The sequence below is a fragment of the Dipodomys merriami genome, unplaced genomic scaffold (assembly GCF_024711535.1).
Source record: "Dipodomys merriami isolate MVZ:Mamm:240054 unplaced genomic scaffold, mDipMer1.0.p SCAF_33, whole genome shotgun sequence".
In the NCBI taxonomy this organism is placed as follows: domain Eukaryota; kingdom Metazoa; phylum Chordata; class Mammalia; order Rodentia; family Heteromyidae; genus Dipodomys; species Dipodomys merriami.
The window spans coordinates 8,420,144-8,439,107 of record NW_027204826.1 but is presented as its reverse complement, the minus strand read 5'-3'; the positions used below and the strand labels follow the sequence as shown (position 1 = coordinate 8,439,107).

General features: G+C 37.8%; 1 protein-coding gene across 6 annotated transcripts in view; it reads right to left on the bottom strand.

Moving 5' to 3' along the window:
• Positions 1-18,964, bottom strand: part of Ube3a (ubiquitin protein ligase E3A) — an 81,900-nt gene that overhangs the window by 17,874 nt on the left and 45,062 nt on the right. For all 6 annotated transcript variants that reach the window (XM_070043076.1, XM_070043075.1, XM_070043077.1 and 3 more), the window contains 2 exons: positions 9,463-9,761; positions 6,074-7,320 (listed from right to left, as the gene is read on the bottom strand). In XM_070043076.1, coding sequence (XP_069899177.1) covers positions 6,074-7,320; positions 9,463-9,761 — 1,546 coding nt within the window. The remainder of the gene's footprint in view (positions 1-6,073; positions 7,321-9,462; positions 9,762-18,964) is intronic.

Sequence of the window (18,964 nt, the reverse complement as noted above, 5' to 3'; positions counted from 1 at the left end):
AAGTAACAGAGAAGATTGTGACTTTTTTTCCAGGTTAAAAAAGGAGACAAACTGCTATATTTTTTTGTTAATGAAACTGTAAAGACAAATTCAGTCTCACAGAAATGGGAAAATAGGATACGAAACAAGAATAAAAAATAAGTTACTTTGCTGATTTGTTGTACGATTAATATAGAGTAGAAAATTGGAATTGGATTTTCTGCTACTTTTTATATTAAAGGATACCAAAATGGGTAAGACAACAGAAGGTCTGCTGTTACAGACTGCTCTGATTTTAGCAAAAATAGTGGGGTACAGGAACTTGACTTCAAAACTGCTCATCAGTAGTCCATTATGTTTATTAGATTAGCAAAATATACTGGATAAATAAGAAAGGAGTTCATGGTCTCTCACAATAGCATTAGTGTAAGTTACCACTTCTGATGGATTAGAATGTAGCTTATATCCGTATTTTCCTGAGAGTGAAACACCCTGGCTGATGTCCTTATTCTTCGCATCTATCAGGTAACAAACAAACCCTACTTAGTATTTCTTCAGATATGAATCTTTCACCAACTACATATATATCCACAGAATAATGTAGTGGTGATTAACTTCAGTTAATTATGGGATTAATCATCAACACCAGAGTCTAATGTGAAGTATTTACTCTGTAATCTGTCTTATATATATTACTTTATAAGTTTAGAATTTGATAACAAAGCCTGATTACCCATTTTTTTTTTCCCTAAAATGCTTCCAACATTTGCTGGCTAACTTAAAAAGAAAGCTACTCTTCAAGATGTTTGTAATTATTCCAAGTGTTATTTTACAAGCAGTTTTGGGCCACACAAACCTCATTAGAATAAGTGTATAATAGTAATTTCAGCCACATAAAAAACAAAAATCAGGTTGCCCTATATCCACTCATTCTCAAAATGCCAACTGCAAGGCCAGCTAGATAGGCTAATACAATTAAAGGTTTGCGAACAACAATGAGGAAAAATGAGATTGCATGCCGCATAGTAAAAGAATTTACAATTTTGTCAAAGTTTTGTTTTAATGAGATATATAAATTGTGTACTAGGAAGCTATGTAACAACTGCTAGGGATGCGTGGCTAAAATTACTTCCTGGATATCTTTAACCTTAGGGTTCTATAGTTTTAGCCATGGAGGTTCTTAGCTTCAGCTTTAAAGAACATCTGTTGCTCAACAGTAGTCTCATTTACAAATTCACTTTTAGGCTTTATCAAGAGACATTATTAAGGCCTATTATTTTTGAGACAGCATTATGTTGTAGAAAGACTGAGTCTGAGAATAATCCTCACTTGTCTCACTGTCACTTAATTTTCAATTTTTTTTGGTCAGTTGTGGGGCTTGAACTCTGAACCTGGGCACTGTCCCTCAGCTCTTCAGCTCAAGGAGAGCACTCTACTACTTGAGCCATAGCGCCACTTCTGGTTTTCTGAGTGTTTTATTTGAGGTAAGAGTCTCACAGACTTTGCTGCCCAGGCTGGCTTTGAACCTTGATCCTCATATCTCAGCCTCCTGAGTAGCTAGGATTACAGGTGTGAGCCACCAGCACCTGGTTAATTTTTAACTTTTAAACCTTAGTAGGGAACTCAAATCTTACTTTCTAAACTGCAAAAAAAAAAAGCAGGTAATACTCTTCCTACTACAAGGGTGTGAAAGCTTAAGAATATGAGGGGAAAAGAGTTGTATGAAGCTGGCAATGATTAAGATCGAAATGTTCTTTTAGAGCAACTTTGTTCTTTGAACAATAGGGTCACAATTTTATGTCCAAAAAGGACATAAAATCTTGGAATCCAGTTTCAAGATTCCACAGTAAAATAAATGTAAACTTGAAAATAACCTTCAAGGTTGGGAGGACAGGGGATTCTAATTAGAAACCTGTCACATGCTAAGGAACATATAAAACTTTGAAGACTAAACTTCTAATTACTGTCTCAGCTCAAATTTGGTAACTTGGTAACCTCCTGTATTGCTATGTAGCCCATTTCTGTTTTTCTTCTCCCAGTTCTCAATTAGCTAGGTGTTGAAGTAGGTAAATGTTTATTTTTTTATTTCTATCACCAAGACAAACATGCTTATATCATATATTTAATTCCAAAGTGAAAAAATGGTATGATATTTAGACTACACAGCTTATTGCTCCTCCCATTCTTATGGGATATGTAACTTTTCAGAAGATTTGATAGAGATTTTCCCTGAGATTCAGATGTCATGTATTCTAGTATTAGCTTCACCTAAAATACATCACATAACACTCGAGACAAATTTATTTTCATTTTAAATAAGGTGATATATGTCTGTTCACTTCCATCAGTCTCTACTCTCTACGCTGGGTGCCACAAGAATTTAATGCAATAGGGTCTGTATAGTTCCCATAAACATTTAACTTCACCTACTTTTGCATGCAACTAAACTGCATGCACAAGAAGCATCATAATACAGTATGAACTTGAAATGCATAATGAGCTTAAATGAATTCACTACTGGAAGTCAATGTTTATCTGTACCAGTTTGCTATTATTATGATGATGATGATTCTAAAAGTTATGTGGGTTTTTTCTGGCTTGTGTAAAAGTCTAACCACCATGCCATCATTGAATAAACATTCTAGGAACAATATACAGAATTTATAAAATACTTTACAAATAGCAACTTACTCCATTTCACAACAATCTTATGGAATAGTTATTATTAATCTCATTTTACAAATGGGGACTCTGAAGAAATGAAAATCTAAGATAAATTACTCAAGTCACAAACAAGAGATTGCTGGTCAAGGCTGCAGTCTCTGAAATATTTCACTGCCTCTTTATGATGACTAGTAATATTTTTTTTAATTATCAGTAACTTTTCTTTTTATTTAGGCTTTCCATATTTTAACTGTTTATAGTGAGTACATTATTATTTTGGGAATCATGATATGTTCAAATGCAAGTATTTAAAAAATTGTGTAACTAACTTCTACAGATGAAAACTTCCAATTATCTATTTTAGAGTCGCACTCTAAGTGATTCTATAAAATATCTGATTTAAAGATACATGGGTAGAGGGATGGAAGGAAGGAGAAAAATAAGGGAGGTGGTAACAAGTCAGACAAGAAATGTATTACTACCTTACTTATGTAATTTTAACCCCTTAGTACACATCACCCTGGCAATAAAATTAATATTAAAAAAGGGTTCTTGAGATTAAAAAAAAAGATACATGGGTAGCTTGTCTCTTTAAAAATATTTTTAAAATTGTAGCAACAAATACAGAACATAAAATTAAATAACTGAAAAAAATCCATTATTACATAGAGGACTCCATTTTTCTTATTCTTAAAAATAGCCTGTCTCAACCAAAGAATGAACTCAATTATAAAGGGTACTACTTGATGCACATGTTTAATTTAAAACAATCTTTAATATCAAAAGCTGTTTGGATATGCTACTATTTTAGTCAACTTCTAGACTCTACAGACAACAGAGTGCTAGTGAACAGCATTAAACTATTACAATGAGATTTTTTTTTTAGGGTATCCAGATATGTTTAACATTTTCATGTTTTCCATAAAAAAAGGCAGAACAGTTTGTTATGTCTTAAGAATAAACTTTAAATATTTAAGTAATAGCCCAATCACCTATCTGTCTTTGAGTCCTGGAATCCTGAGTTCTACTTCCAATTTTGCCACTGATTTCTGCAGGTAAGAATCTCTATACATTTCATTTTTCTAACATGTAATAAGGAGTGCGAAGTGTTTCACTGTTTAATTGTATGATGCCTAGAATTTATTATGCTGACTACTTCATTCTCTCATTCTAGTCCTAAGAAACTTCTTTGAGGACAGAAACCAAGAAGAAAGCTCTTCAATTTGAATAGTAATAAACAGCAATGACAATCGAATTAAGCACAATATAGTGAAGATATAAGATAAAATTAAGCCTCCCTGGCCCCACCCAAGTAGTACCGGCCCTTTAACTCAGGGCCTGGTGCTTGTTAGGAGACACCCTATTACTGGAGGTGTGCTAACCACCCAGCCCCTTCTTGTACTGCTCATTTTCAAGGAAGGCTGTGATCCTCCTACTTGTGCTACCCAGTGTGGCTAGGGCTCATAGATGGGCCTTGCTGCACCAGCCGCTGTGCTTCTCCCATAGCTAGAGTAACAGGTACATACCACCATGTCCAGCTAAGAATCTCACAAACTGCTTGTTGTTGAGCTGGCCTTGAACAACAATCTTACAATCTTCTTAGCCAAGGTGTCTGGTTGATCTTACTTTTAAACCACTATCTGTAAGTCAACCAGTTAAAGAACCAAATTGATGGCTCAATGATAACTAAGGGTATTACCAAGGGTCATTGTGGAAAGTAGGTCAGATTGTCATGTTCTACCCCAGATACAATGGGACAGGGACTTTCGGGTACTGAGCTTTACATTCGTACCTCTCACCATTTGTCTTGATTTCTGTTTTTGGATTCCCCTATCCAGTTGCACATTTTAGCCAATCTATTTTGTTTTTGTTTTGAGGGTTTTTGGGTTTTTTTTGCCAGCCCTGGGGCTTGAACTCAGGGGGCTTGAGCCCTGTCTCTGGGCTTCTTTTGCTCAAGCCTAGTGGTCTACTATCATTTGAGCCACAGCACCATTTTTGGCCTTTTCTGTTTTTGTGGTGCTGAGGAATCCAAGTCAGGGCTTCATGTATGCTAGGCTAGCACTCTACCACTGAGCCATCTTTCCAACCCTCCATTTGTTTTTTTGTTTTTATTTTTTTGCCAGTCGTTGGGCTTGAACTCTGGGCCTGGGCACTGTCCCTCAGCTCAAGGCTAGAGCCCTACCACTTTAGCCACAGCACCACTTCTGGCTTTTTTCTGCTTTTGTGGTGCTGAGGAATCGAACCCAGGACCTCCTGCATGCGAAGCAAGCACTCTACCACTGAGGCAACTTCCATTTGTTTTTTAAGTAGGCACTCAAACTCCTAAAATTCACTTACTAATCAGAAAACAAAGTCTCCTACCACCTTAAATTCTATCCTAAGCATGCTAGTTATTTAATGTCTTACTATTTTCCCAGTTTAATCTCTCTGGAGCTGACTGATGATACAGGGGCTATTAATCCCCCTATTCTTAGAATAGTTGCTATTTTCCCAGAAATTTGCTCATATCCTCTTTAACATGCTCTATCAAATAAAACCCTCTCCCTCTCCTCTTTGCCTCTCTCTCCCTCTCTCCTTTCTCTCTCTCTGTACTACACTGCACTGCAGTTATCTTCCCCAAATATTGGTCAGCAACATGGTTTTACCAGAATATCTGGGGATATTATCAGAAGCACAGATTCCTAGACTCCCCATCAGAACTCTTTTAATTTGAAGTCTGGAAGTCAGAACCTTGGTTTTTGTTTGGTTTTACTTTATTTTGACAACTTTACCCCATTCAGAAATTATAAAGGCAACTAAAGGCACCTTACAGATGGCAATTCTGTCTTCTTCCTTCATGCCTACAGTCTATCTCCTTTAAAAAGCAAAGTAAAAAAATTTACATGTACAGTATATCTTTGGGAAAGATTTAAGATGAAGAGAGAATATCTCTCTTAAAAAAAAAAAAAAAGAAAGAGAGAAAAACTTCTCAAGAGGACTTCCAAGTCTTACTTGACAACATGCACCAAACTGTCCTTGTTATTTCCTCTAGCTCAAGCTTTTCATGACAGAATGTACTGGACGTCATGTATCTTTGTCAAGTAGCTTTACTGTATTGCTTTTGGTAACTACTTCCTCTCACACTTCATTCCAGGTATTACCACACTGTCCTTGCTTCCACTTTCCTAACATGCTGTTCTTTGCTGGAGAAACTTTTAAAATTAATTTTCAAGACTTGGAAAATCTCAAGATAGGGTTATCATCAGATAAGGGTCATCATCAGATAAAGATAACCAAAACTTTGGAGACACAAAGAATGTATAATATTCATTAGAAATAACCACTGTGTGCCTACGTCTATATCACTTATTAAATGAATTCGTGGGTGTAAATCAATTATCTCCATCAGCCTTTTAATTTAGTACTGATGTTAAACAGCAACCAAACTTACCCGGACAAGCGCATCATCTATGATATGGTCACGTCTGACTTTGAGTCTCAAATACGGATTCAACTGCTGTCCTTGAACTAGGCTGTAGAGAACAGTGATTCTTCGTTCACTGTACATGCGAATTCTATTGTCATAGTATAGTCCCAAATTTTTTGTGACAGCATTCAATATAAAGGGACATGTCATAAAAGAGAATTTGTTCTCTGTTTCTACTTTGAAAAAAGTGTAATCTTTATCCATTTCTAGAACATCATTCAGTGGTTCATTAATGAACTCTTCAAAAGAGATAAGTGGTTTCCGACAATCCAGAGTTTTAACACCAAGTTCAGTTTCTAGTGGGTCCACTCGAGGACCTTTCTTATTTCTTCTTTCCTCTCCCAAAAGCTCTTGAAGTGTCAATTCGCTGGACTCAGGGATGGGCTCTTCATCATCTTCTTCATTATGGTTTGTGTCCACTTCCCCTCCCACTACATTTGCATAGTAAACCATTTTCAAGCACTTTGAAGCAGCAACAATGGCATCATCATCATTCACTAGATTTCGGCTGTTAAATTCATTGCTTATGACTTTATAAGTAATGAGTTGCTGAAACGTTTCCATCATTCTCCGAATCTGGTCTGCACTGTATTTTGACCACAGTCTAATCAGTTTGCCTTGGGCTGCAAGAGGTAACTTGCTCATAGCTTTGCAAAATAATGGCAAGGCCATTTCCAGGTACTCAGGACTGTGGAGATTTCTATTCTCCATTACAATAATGAACAGATTCAGGTAATTAGGATCTCGGGAGTACACGTTATGATATGTCAAATCACATTCCACATTAGGTGACAAATATACAAGTGCATTGAGAAAGGCAGTTTCTATTTTTTCATTAGAGAGCAATCTTGTGTAGACCCTTCTAATCGAATCAATATCTACTGACACATCCTCACAGCCTAATTTTTGTACATTGTTTTCTCCCTGTGAGCTATCACCTATCCTGGAGGAAGACGCTTCTGAATCTTCTTCCATGGCAGCAGCAGAACACGCAGCTTTTTCCTTTTCATCTTCATCTTTGTCTTCATCCTTTCCTTGAAGAGACTTCAGTTCTTCCTTGGTATGTTGTTTGATTTTCCGAAAACTCTGTACCAATGCCTCAGCACTAGAAAAAACTCTTCCAATGACACGAATTAAAGGGGAATAATCCTCTCTTTCTCTACATAATTCAAGAATTTCATATACCAGCTCTTCAGTTAAGAAACTCACATCTAAAAAACAAAAATCAAGAGAAAAAAGAGAAAGACCATTCATTTTTGTAATACATGCATGTTTACTTTAAAGTTCTAGTGAAAAACAGAATAGCTAAATATTATAAAATAAAAGAGCCAATAATCAAATTAGAATTCTTTTTTATTTTTATCAGTCATGGGCACTGTTCCTAAGCTCTATGGCTTAAGGCTAGCACTCTACCACAGTGCAGCTACAGCCCCACAAAAGATCTCAGCCTCTTGAGTACTGTCCCTGAGCTGTTTTATTTAAGGCTAGCATTCTATCACTTGAGCCACAGCCATTGCTAGCTTCTGCTTTTTCTTTTTTTTTTTTTAAGATAATTGGAGATAAGTGTCTCATGAACTTTCTTGCCCAGGCTGGTTTTGAATCATGATCCTCAGATCTCAGCATACTGAATAGCTAGGATTAACTGGCAGGTCTTAGGCTTGTGAGAAGAAAATAGGTTTAACAGCCTTTCAAAACAATAGTATTTCTTCTCTACAAAGCAAGGGTGAAATAGATTATTGTGTTGAAATAGGGTATGATATATTGGTTTACAATTATCATTAATGCAACATAGTAATATATAATTTGGACATGGATTTTAACTATAATGTATTACATATTTTTCTAATGAAACATAATATATAGTTGGCAATAAGTTGGCAAGATATCATAACCAATATACCTTACATGGTCTTTAAGTCTGTGATCCCAGCTACTCAGGAGAAACAAAAGCAAAAGGACTTGGGGGCATGGATCAAGTGGTAGAATGCAAACATACCAAGTACAAACCCCTGGGCTCAAACTCCAGTACAGCCAAACCAAAATTCTAAGATTAAATATACTGGTCAAATAATGTAGAGCTAAGAGTAGCTGATCCATCATTTTCATCAAGGGAATGACCGATTATTATTAAATAGCTAAGGCAGAGGATAATTTCTACTCATGTTGACAATTCAATCCTACCCTGGCTGTACTAAATACTTCCTTACATACAAACACTGTAAGGCATGTTGAAAGTTTTAATGACTACTTGTTCTATTATAAAGGACAATATAAAATGGCAAAGGAGTACTGAAGAAATGGCTCCAAAAATTAAACTGCAAAATGCCATCAACACTACAAATCCTATTTGTGGCCCTCCTCCATGAGGGCCCTTAACTGTAATTTCTTCTAAGGGCTCAAATTATTTAATTCTCAAGTGTGAAAGATTATAAAATATAGATATCATTTACTTTTTTAAATCATTTTCAGAGACACAGTCTTGCTGTATAGCATAGGCTGCCTTGAACATTCTACTCCTACCTCAAACTCCGAAGCGCTGGAATCAGCTGTGAGTCATCATCCTGGTTTAGGTATCTTTTACTAAACACCCTTCTTGAAAAGTGAGAGGGCCTATTTCTCATTTTCTAATGACAAAACATCTATTATAAGTATCTACTATAAAGAAATAACCCAAACTGGACATGGTGGTATTCAGGAGACTGAGACAGAAGGGTCAGAAGTTTGAGGTCAACCTGGGCTTCATAGTGAATTGCAGATCACCTGGGGGCTATACCCAAAAAATAAAAATAAAATGAATAAGCTTTTGGATATATAGCATTTTTGTCTCTTAGTCAGCAAATGATAAGGTGATGACCTGATTTAGGTGCAGTAATAGTCTACCTGACAGACAGCAACATTCCCAGACTTACAGACCCCTCTATGGATTATCTTGTTCTTCTGTTGTTGTTTTTTCAGCATAAAGTCCTGGGGATCCAGAGCTCATGCCAGATATTTATTCCAGCTCTATAACTTAACTAGATTTTGTGAGCTTGTCTAAAAAACTTAAATGCATCTTAATCCATTTTTCTAGTGAAAAATATTTTAAAGTTGCAATCAGTTTATTAACAAACTCTTGAAGTATAAGCTGCTTCTGATCAGCAACTACTAGATGTATAAAATGTAGTTAAGACAAGAATTCAAAGTATTTCTGTCCTATTCACAATTAAAAGCTGGTCTCACTATACTATGATGCATTAAGGTCCCACAGTATAAGACAAAACACAGACCCTCACATTTAAATCTCTCATATGGCTTCCAAACAAGCATGCTCAATTAAAAATATGTTACCTTTAAGATATTTAAAAATATCTTACCTTTAAAATCAATCCTAGGTTTTCCTTCCTTCTTGTTCATTTTTATCTCCGAGTTGTTAGGGGCACCTTTTGAGTTCTCAAGGTAAGCCGAGCTTGCTCCTTTCTTGGAGGGATGAGGATCACAGAGTTTTGCATTAATCTTATAAAGCTCCAGGGCTTTAATAGCTGCTGCATTGTTATCCATACGAAGAAAAGTTGGACAAGAAGCACAAAACTCATTCGTGCAGGCCTCATTTCCACAGCCCTCAGTTAACTGGTGGTAGTAGCGTTCTATTAGATGCTTTGCAGCTGCTCGCTTCCTGTACCAAACATTCAAACAAGAAGCACAGTCACTAGTACAGCTCAGAAACAAAGCACAGCAGATCAAGGCAAACGTTAGTCAAGCACTAAAGTAACAAATTTACAATATTAAGATGAGATGTGAAAAAAATGAAATCCACTACTCACTCACAACCTTTGCATAATGGAACAATCGGTATTTTCTAGGAAACCAAGACTAAAACACCAATGCTTGTCAAAGGTACTGTTTTGTACACTATGCTTTGGTTAAAAATGGGAAGATACTTTTTTGGTGGTGTATGTGCTTAAACTGGATAATGCAACAGCTGGAAAATAGGTATTTACAACTCCAAGCTTGTTATTTTATCACTTTACTGATGAAATCTAAGTTTTCTCCTCTGCCCCTTTCATGGCCTTGTGCATGCTACCTACACAAGTGCTTCACTACTGCTGTACACTCAGTATTCCTGCTATTTAAGCACCCCTGCAACTCAAGAGTTGTAAACACTTGATTTGCAATTATTAGTTTCCACTTAAAATAAAGACATTTTTCCAATTACCAACCATGAGAAATTTACAAGTAACCCTACAAATAAATTATCTAAAGTTGATATTATAATCCAAAATGTACAAAACTTGCTTCTAAACCTCCTTGGTAAATCTAAATGGCAGGACCACTAAAAGATTTCAAACCCCATTAATGCAAAATCTAACATCCCCTTACATTGTAAACTGTAGATTAATGTAGATTAATGTCTTATCACAGCTGTCCCAGGGCAATATCCAAGAATAACAGACTACATGAACTATCTCCACTGGAATTTATAGCCTGTTATTTCTGAGATGCTCCAGAAAGTGGTGAACAGGTAAGTAAGGAACACCAGTAAGTCTAATTTTATCTGAAATGTAGGACTCTTAAACCAGCAAAGTAGCTTACAAAGAGTGGCAATTCAAACACATTCAGTTCATTCTGGTACTTACAGGTGCAAAACACTGTATGATAATTTACAACTCATGGCATGCAGACAGCAAAAAAAGAACCACAAAACTCACTCAAAAATTGTACAAATGTGACTGAGGTATTTTACTTATAAGTAGCTATAAAAAAAAATCACTTGGGTAGAAAATTTGTTCCTGATATAAATACATGCAAAATGTAAAAATGGCACCTAAAAAAGAAATATACAGAAACTTTAAAGGATGTATTGTCATTCTTCACTAAAGGAGATTTATGCTAAGCTCTCATAAACTATTGTGCAACTTTTGTAGTAATATAGCTTTTTTCTTTTTTGGAAGGAAGTTAATCTTAAAATATAAGTAAATATCATGAGTGAGAAATCTCACTTGAGGAAAACAGACAATTTTATGAAAATATTTCTCTGTAATCTGGGAAGAGTCTGTGTCCAACAACAGGGGGTTTACTTAAAAGATTACTTAAGATTTACTTCTGAATTTACTGAATAATGAAAACTGAACAAGACCAACAAGTCAGTGGATCTACACTAAGTGTCAGCTCCTGAGTACTCTGAGCAACCACAATTAACTCTCTCCATCAACGTCCCCACTTTTAGGAAGTCCTTCCCATTCACTGCCATTTGTTGACTGGCTGGGTAAGAAGCTCAACATTTTGCCAGGAACTTGACATTGGTTAATTTCTTTGAATTCCAGGACTGAAGGATGATCTTCAGTGGATAGTCAGTAGGAAGACAGAAGTGAAGGAAGGAGTTAAATCTTTTTAGAAGCAAGGCCTCACTTATGTAGCAGACACTGGCTTTGCAATTTTTTTTTTTTTTTTTTTTTGCTTATGTGGTGCTGAGGAATTGAACCCAGGGCCTCAGGCATGCAAGGCAAGCGCTCTACCGCTGAGCCACCTTCCCAGCCCCAGAAACTGGCTTTGAACTTGTGCTTCTGCCTCAGAACCTAACCCCCCTTATCCCCCCCACCCCCAGTGCTAGGGATTACAGGCATGTCTTACCATACCCTGTAGCCAAATCTTATAACAATATCACACAAAGGAAAAAAAAAAAACAACTAGGAACATTTGGGGAATATCCCAACTTGTTCATGTGTTAAGTCATTGACATATTGTTTTCACAGACAGTAATTTAGAAAAGAAAATTCAAAAAAACTCTGGAGAAAGAGGAGTTACTAGGGTTTGAACTCAGGGCCTTAGCTTGCTAGCAGGTGCCCTAAAATGAACCATACCTCCAGCCCTTTTGGCTTTGTTTTTGGATAAGGTCTTGCCTGTTTGTCTAGGGTGAGCCTTGGAACACAATCCTCCTGCGCACGCCTTCCAGTAGCTAGGGTTATAAGCCTCAAACACCCAACTCTGTTTATTGGTAGAGTTGGAACTATAGTTATTTGCCTCTCCATAACTATTTTTCCTGGGTTGGTGTTGAGTTACAATCCTAGCAAACTCCACCTCCTGAGCAGTAGGGATTTGGGGTAGGAGACCCTATACCAGGCTGTTCTTAACACTAGTAGTCCTCAGAAGTTTTAAGAGAAAAAAGAAACCCAATAGTGCATAAATGATAAGAGCACAAAACTGCAGTTGAATCTCATACATATGCATGTTGTCTGGTACCACACAGGACTTCCCTGAGGAAATAATGCTCTGTATTCTATTAAGTTAATGTATCTAATTTTTGTTTTTTTGGGTCCGGTCGTGGGGCCTGAACTCTGGGCCTGGGTGCTGTCCCTTAGCTCTTCAGCTCAAGGCTAGCGCTCTACCACTTGAGCCACAGCGCCACTTCCCAGCTTTTTTCTTTTTGCTTATGTGGTGCTGAGGAATCGAACCCAGGGCCTCGAGCATGCAAGGCAAGCGCTCTACCACTGAGCCACTTTCCCAGCCCTGTATCTAATTTCGGAAGACCAACGTGTGGTAAGCAGTCCCATTCTAGAAGGCAGTGTATCTTAAAAGAACTCTACTCTCAGGCCACACTGCCCAAGTTCATCTGCTAGTTCTGTAACTTATTACATGACCTTCAACAAGAAACCTTTTTGTGTCTTGGTTTGCTCATCATTAGATGGCAATATACATATGAAAATATACACTTGTGGTTATGAGAATCAAATGTGTTACTAAATATAAAGTGCTCAGACGCTTGCCTGGCCGATTTAAGTGTTAGCTGCTATGAGATGGCTATATTAACTCTCATTCCGCTGACACTCAGAAATATTAACAAGTCACATTTTTAATGAAAAGCATTCAATCTAATCTAGGCCAGACTTCAAAACTTGAACTTTAAATACTAGCACAGGGATACTGTGGAATAACTACCTCAGATTATTATGCTCCTCTGACCCCCCGGCGACAAACAGCACCTTCACTAATAAATGACTAATGGGTGGTGCTACCAGAACCTTCATTACACTGGTAGAATAAACCACAGTGAGCATTACTTTTGCCTCACTACAATGACACCCCAAATTATCTCAGCGCATCTAATTTAAGGCATGTAAATTTCAGTTGAAAGGCTGCACAGCAATGACTCTTTTAGGAAAATGCCTGTTTAAGGTCAAAGTCTGTACAGATGACTCACCAAAGCACAGTTCCTGTGCCCACCACCTGTTTTTTAATTTAATAGCTAACAAACTTACAATATTTTACATTCTTAAATGGATGAAAAAGTGACAAGAATAATAGATAGATATATGAAATCAATTTTCATGTCCATAAATTTTTTTTTGGGAGGGGGGGGGCCAGTCCTGGGGCTTGAACTCAGGGACTGGGCACTGTCTCTGAGCTTCTTTTGCTCAAAGCTACCACTCTACCACATGAGCCACAGCGCCATTTCTGACTTTCTCTGTTTATGAGGTACTGAGGAATCCAACCCAGGGCTTCATTCGTGTTAGGCAAGTATTCTACCATTAAGTCATATTCCCAGCCCCTGTCTATGTTTATTGAGACATGACATAGCTCTTTTCTCACTGCAACCGCGGTTTTAACATACTGGGTAGCCCGGACAGCCTAAACAATACCACCTGGCACTTGACTGAAAAATTAAAAAGAAAAAGAAAAAAAGAAAAGAAAAAAATCACCATCATTTAAATGTCAATATTCTCTCTACCCTTCCCTTCTCTGGCCTCTTCAGATTTTCTCCTCAGCAGATAAATGCAATAAAATGTAGACCTTAAATCTAAGCATTACTACAGATAAGAAAGAGGGGAAGGAAAGAAGGTGGTGGTGAAGAGGAGAGGAAGGAAAGAATTCATTTTGGGCATTCTTTTGACTGGGTCCCACTGATGAAACTTACCAGTCATTCATAAGCAAAACTCTACAAAAAAGAGGTATAGTTTACTATCTGTAGATTTCTCATATTCCATCAACTTTCCTTACAAACCAAAACATAGTACTTTATGCTGCAATGATTTGTTAAATATATATGCCTTTTTATTTAATCAATAATGAAGATCAAGTAAGACCTTCCACTGAGAATACTAAATGTTAATGAGGACACCTGAAAATACTTTTCCATCTAAAAGAAGTATTTTTTTAATCATTTATCTAATTTCTCTTGTGGAAACAACTTGACTGACATCTTTAAAATCCATCTTGGGAAATATGCTGATGTCAGCAATGAGCTGAAATGCATAAAAACAAAGGACTGATGTGTTAGAAAGCAGTGGATGGAGATTATTAGCAGCAGCCTCTGAGCAGCAGGTACACGGCTGTCACCTGTCCAATTGTCTCAGTTTGCTATGTGCTTCAGAACTTTCATAGCAAAACGTTGGGAGAAAAATGCTATTACCATATTGCAACTTTCTAGAAAGCAAATCTGCTGGCATAGTGGAACAATGATTTCCACAAGAAGAAGAAATATCTCAGTATTACCGACAGTATTAATTATCATGTTTGCATCTTCTAGTTTAGAACAGTCCAGAACTTACCAAAGAAAAATACTATTATAAAACTAATAAAGAGGGTAACTACATACAGCACTTTAGTTCACCCAATCCAAGAAATAAATACTAGAAGACTATATCCACATAAATAGCAACAAGCCATGGCAATCAGAAACATAAAACAGTTGCCACCATTGCAGAATGCAGAAACTAAAAAAGATCTTAAAAGTGAACTAAAATCCAAGACAAAGCAATAAATAAAAGCACGAAGAAGCCAAAAAACAACTTACAAAGTGAAGATGTGACAGTGAACAAAGAGCAGAGGATAGGAATTAAAATTATAAACGGCAATGATAGGATAGAAAATAATAAATTGAGACAAAACACAGAAACAAAGGGTGGCTAGATAAGTATAAAGAAAAAAATGAGCCAGGCATGGCGGCTCATACCTATAATCTCACCTACTAGGAGGCAGAAGTGAGAAGGGTCACAGTTTAAAAATGGCCCGGTCATACTGTCAGCCTGTAAAGCTAGTAACAATGGTTTAGTGGTTCCTCATAAAAAGAGTCAGTGATATATTAATGCTATTCCAAAAATCTTATTAACCCAGAAGAAAAAGACAAACTCCTAGACACATGAAGTCTAAGATGAGCTAGGGATACTGGCTCATGCTTGTAATCAGGAGCCTGAAACCCAGAGGATCACAATATGAAACCAGCCTGAGCAGGAAAGTCTAAGACTCCATCTCATATTTATTAACCAGTAAAAACGTCATGTTGGAAGTGTGGCTCAAGTTACGGCATGAGCCATGAGCAACAAAACTGAGTAAGATCTTGAGGCCCTACAGTCAAGCCTATGTCCAAGCCCCAGAAACAAAACAAGAAACAAAAAACAAAGTTAAGATGAATCATAAGCTACAAACTGAAACGGGCTTATAACTCATAAATGGAATCAGTAATCCAAAATATCTCAACAAAGCAAATCCCCAAACTAATACCATATGCTTTCATTGAGAAACAGAATCCCATCTAACATTTGAAGTATCAACAATACCCCTTCAAATTCTAACAGTAAACATTTGCGCAGAAAACACTTGCAAAAGCATCTGATGAGGACAGAATTTATTTATTTATTTTAATGTCTGTAGTGGGGCCTAAACTCTGGGCCTGGGCGCTGTCCCTCAGCCCTTCAGCTCAAGGCTAGCGCTTTGCCACTTGAGCCACAGCGCCACTTCCGAGGTCAGAATTATTTAGATATCAAAACCACATAAAGTTACTACAAGAAAAAAACACAATACAAGCTAGCCCACTGTGGCTGCTCACACCTACAATCCCAGTTGAGGCAGGAGAACCAAGGCTAGACACTTTTTAAATTTTGAAATGTTGGAGGGAATTGTATGGTTTTGCCTTAAATTATTAAATAGGTCATAAATAATATGAACATATTCATATAGCTATATTATTTTTTCAATGTGGGAGGATATGAGTAGAGGGAAAAAGGAGAGGAAAGAAGGTAGGAAAAGAAGGAAGGAGGAAAGAAGAGAGTCAGCGAGGGAGGGAAGGAGGAAGGAAGGACTGAGTAGGGAGGGAGGGAGGGAAAGCAAACCGTATCCCAACTGGAATAACTGGGATGTGTGCTAGAATGGTGGCGCAACTCCTGCGGAATAGCAAAACCCAGGAAAGCAACATAGAGAAGCGTGAGATATATTGCCTGTCTAACAATGTCTGTCCCTCTCAGATCTGCAGAGGAGCCAAGAAAAATGACTTCTCCTGACACAAGCAAAGGTAAGCTAGAGACGTACAACAGCACCCAATGCCGCTGCCGATGTCTGCAGCCGACTCCCACAACCCTGGTAGACTCTCAACAGTTTTGACAACTGTCCAGACTCTAAAACAGGAGCTCATAGTGTACACCTTCCACTGTCCCCAATCTGACGTTGTTGCTTACTATCTGGCACCATCTTGAAAGCACTGCTAGAGTGTGTTCTGGCCTGGAGCTAAGTGCCCACAAAGATCTCCTTCAGACTGTGGTCATTCCAGCACACTACTCACGTGTGTGGCCATGGCTCAGCCCCAGTGCTCAGATCCTAGGTTCAGCAAGCAGAATTTCCAGCTACTAAACCCACGCATTACCACATAATCCTGGAACCTAGTGGACTTCCACTGAGAGAAAGCTGACACCCTGGTGGTGCCCTCATATGTCTATGTGTGCCTACGTCAGACTTCACAGCCAGGCAGACAAAGGTCTCATCATCCTCTCAGAGAGCCTACTCCAACTGGTATCAAGCAGCAGCAGACAGACTCACACAGCAACCACAGCACCAACAGTCTCCTGCCACTGCAAACACAAATATGCTCAGCCTAGAAGACAGAGACAGCTGCAGGCAGCCATGAGAGGATTACATCTGAAGAAACTGCAGATCACAGTACTGCACAGAATCAAAACAAATCAAAACCAACACTCTTATTATACCCAACAATACATTAGCACTAGTTCACCAGAAAACAGAGAAATTTAATGAGGAGACCTAAAAATGTAAAGAACAACTATCACACTAGAAGCACTGGTATCTACGTAAATATGTAAGAAACACGAGAAACCTAGGAAACATGACACCAAGGGAACATAATAATTCTCCTGTAACAATCCCCAAAGAGAAAGAAATTTTAAAACTGCCACTTACAAAGGACTTGGAGAAATTAATGATCTCAGGAAGCTACAAACTATTTAAGGAGATCAGAAAAAAAATCATGATACAAATGAGAAATTCAACAAAGTGATGGCAAAAGAACAAAATTAATATTGTACTTAAATAACTGGATGAAATTAGGAACTATAACCAGGAATGACAAGACACTAGATGCAACAGAAGATTTCCTGAGCTTGAAAAACATGCTTTTGATTAAGCAATCAGAGAACAAAGAAAAAAGATCAAAGAATAAGAAATTCAACAGTAACTACAAGACAAATAATTATATTATGGACTATCTCAAGAGACAAGAGGAAGGAAGGCATAAAAAGTTAGTAATTGAAACCTTCCCAGATCACAGGACAGATACGGACACCCAGACAGATAAAACTAAAAGAACCCAGTTATATTCAATCCAAAAAGATGATGTACGAAGGCATATTATAAGAAAGCTGTGGGCTGGGAAGGTGGCTCAGTGGTAGAGTGCTTGCCTTGCATGTATGAGGCCCTGGGTTCAATTCCTCAGCACCACATACACAAAAAAAAACCGGGAGTGGCGCTGTGGCTCAAGTGGTAGAGCACTAGCCTTGAGCTGAAGAGCTGAGGGACAGTGCCCAGGCCCAGAGTTCAGGCCCACAACTGAACAAAAAAACAAAAAAGAAAGAAAGAAAGAAAGAAAGCTGTTACAGGACAATGAGACAATTCTAAGAGTAGCAGGAGAAACATGTCAAATCATACATAGGAACTCCTCATTGACTAAGCAAAGACTATTCAGAATCACCTTAAGACCAGAAGCAGATGGGATGAAATATTTAGAGTTCTAAATTCTGAAAGACAAAACAACAACAACAACAACAAAAAAACAACTAAAAACTCTGCCAGTCAATAATATTATATACATCAAAGTTAATCTTCAGAAATAAAGGAGAAAGTCTCAGACAAGCAAAAGCTGACGAAATTCATCACCCTATCAACTCTAAAAGAAATGATTAAGAGTCCTAAATATAGAAGCAGAAGGAAAAGAAGTACACAAACGTATGAGAACGCATAAAATTCAATGGTGGCAGATAAAGACAGCACCTTCTTAAGTCTATGCAACACTGAGCCTGAGTCCTGGTTCAGGGAGGGCAGTGGAATGAACAAAAGCAAGGGAAAGCAACAGTAATAGTACTAAACACCAGGTGACATCTGCCAATACTGAACACAACTTGATTTAGGAAACAAACAAAGCCTAGCACAAAACACTAAATGATAGGGAAAAGAAAGTTTACTCGTCAGTGGAGCAATGAGAGAAAGGTAAACCTTGGGAAGATGCACAGGTGCACCCTCAAAAAAGTAAAATAAAATCTGAGCCAGACACCAGTGGCTCAGGCAAGAGGTACTCAAGAGAGCTTGAGGATATGATTCAAAGACAGTCCAGGCAGAAGTATACAAGACTGCAATCTCCAAATGAATAGCAAAAAATCAGGCTGCAGGCATGGCTCAAGTGCTGAACCTAGGTCTGAGCACTGGGGCTGAGCCATGGTCACACACGTGAATAGTGTGCTGGAATGACCACAGTCTGAAGGAGATCTCTGTGGGCACTTAGCTCCAGGCCAGAACACACTCTAGCAGTGCTTTCAAGATGGTGCCAGATAGTACGTAACAATGTCAGTTTTAACCACAGTTTTCACAACTGTCCAGACTCCA